The 677-nt window shown below is 48.7% G+C and overlaps 1 protein-coding gene across 1 annotated transcript in view; it reads right to left on the reverse strand.

Moving 5' to 3' along the window:
- LOC122062392 (anthocyanidin reductase ((2S)-flavan-3-ol-forming)-like) overlaps positions 1-235 on the reverse strand; it is a 3,811-nt gene extending 3,576 nt beyond the window's left edge. The window contains exon 1 of the mRNA XM_042626009.1: positions 55-235. Coding sequence (XP_042481943.1) covers positions 55-178 — 124 coding nt within the window. The 5' untranslated portion in view covers positions 179-235. The remainder of the gene's footprint in view (positions 1-54) is intronic.
- Positions 236-677: the final 442 nt, after the last annotated feature.

The raw sequence follows: 677 nt of genomic DNA on the forward strand, positions 1-677 counted from the left end.
GGGGGGGGGGGGGTGGTGGTGTGGACGGAGGGGAACCGAAATGGAGGAACAAACCAGGATCTCTGGCAGTGGCATTGACGGCGTAGCCCTTCTCAAGCAAGTGTTTGACAAGCAGAGACGCGACATAGCTGGTGCTTCCCGTCACACATGCCCTCTTCTTCGTCGTTTCAGTCGCCATTTCTTCTGTTGGTCTGGGTCTCACTCTTTTCTTCCCAGTGGAGAGGAAGTTTCCTTCTTAAATAGAGATATTATCATTGACGCTTCCATGTTTATGAAGTCAAGCAATATTGACTTGAAGAAGCTAAGCATGTGACATCGTCTCCACTCTCCACTATCTACGCACCAACAAATCAAACCATCTCTGGTCTGAACTCTGGAATCTCACCCCACTCCCAAGCCCACCCACAGGACCTTGGGCTGGGCTTTTCCGGGCTTGATATAGGGCTGGGTAAGGAGTTGCCTGAGATCATGAGTTGAGCCCACTTTGATGAATTTTATTGGTATATTTACATACTTATCCAAGATACTATAGGAAAAGAATCCTACCAGTCTGGCGTAGGAAACACCACGAAGGAGTGCAAAAAGACCGTGTTGCACCTCCTTGACGTATGCTGAATGTGTTCCCTCGCATCTTCCCATTGGCCTGCTAGTTTCGTGTTTCCTATGCAAGACTGGTA

This window comes from Macadamia integrifolia, chromosome 2 (assembly GCF_013358625.1).
Source record: "Macadamia integrifolia cultivar HAES 741 chromosome 2, SCU_Mint_v3, whole genome shotgun sequence".
Lineage (NCBI taxonomy): Eukaryota > Viridiplantae > Streptophyta > Magnoliopsida > Proteales > Proteaceae > Macadamia > Macadamia integrifolia.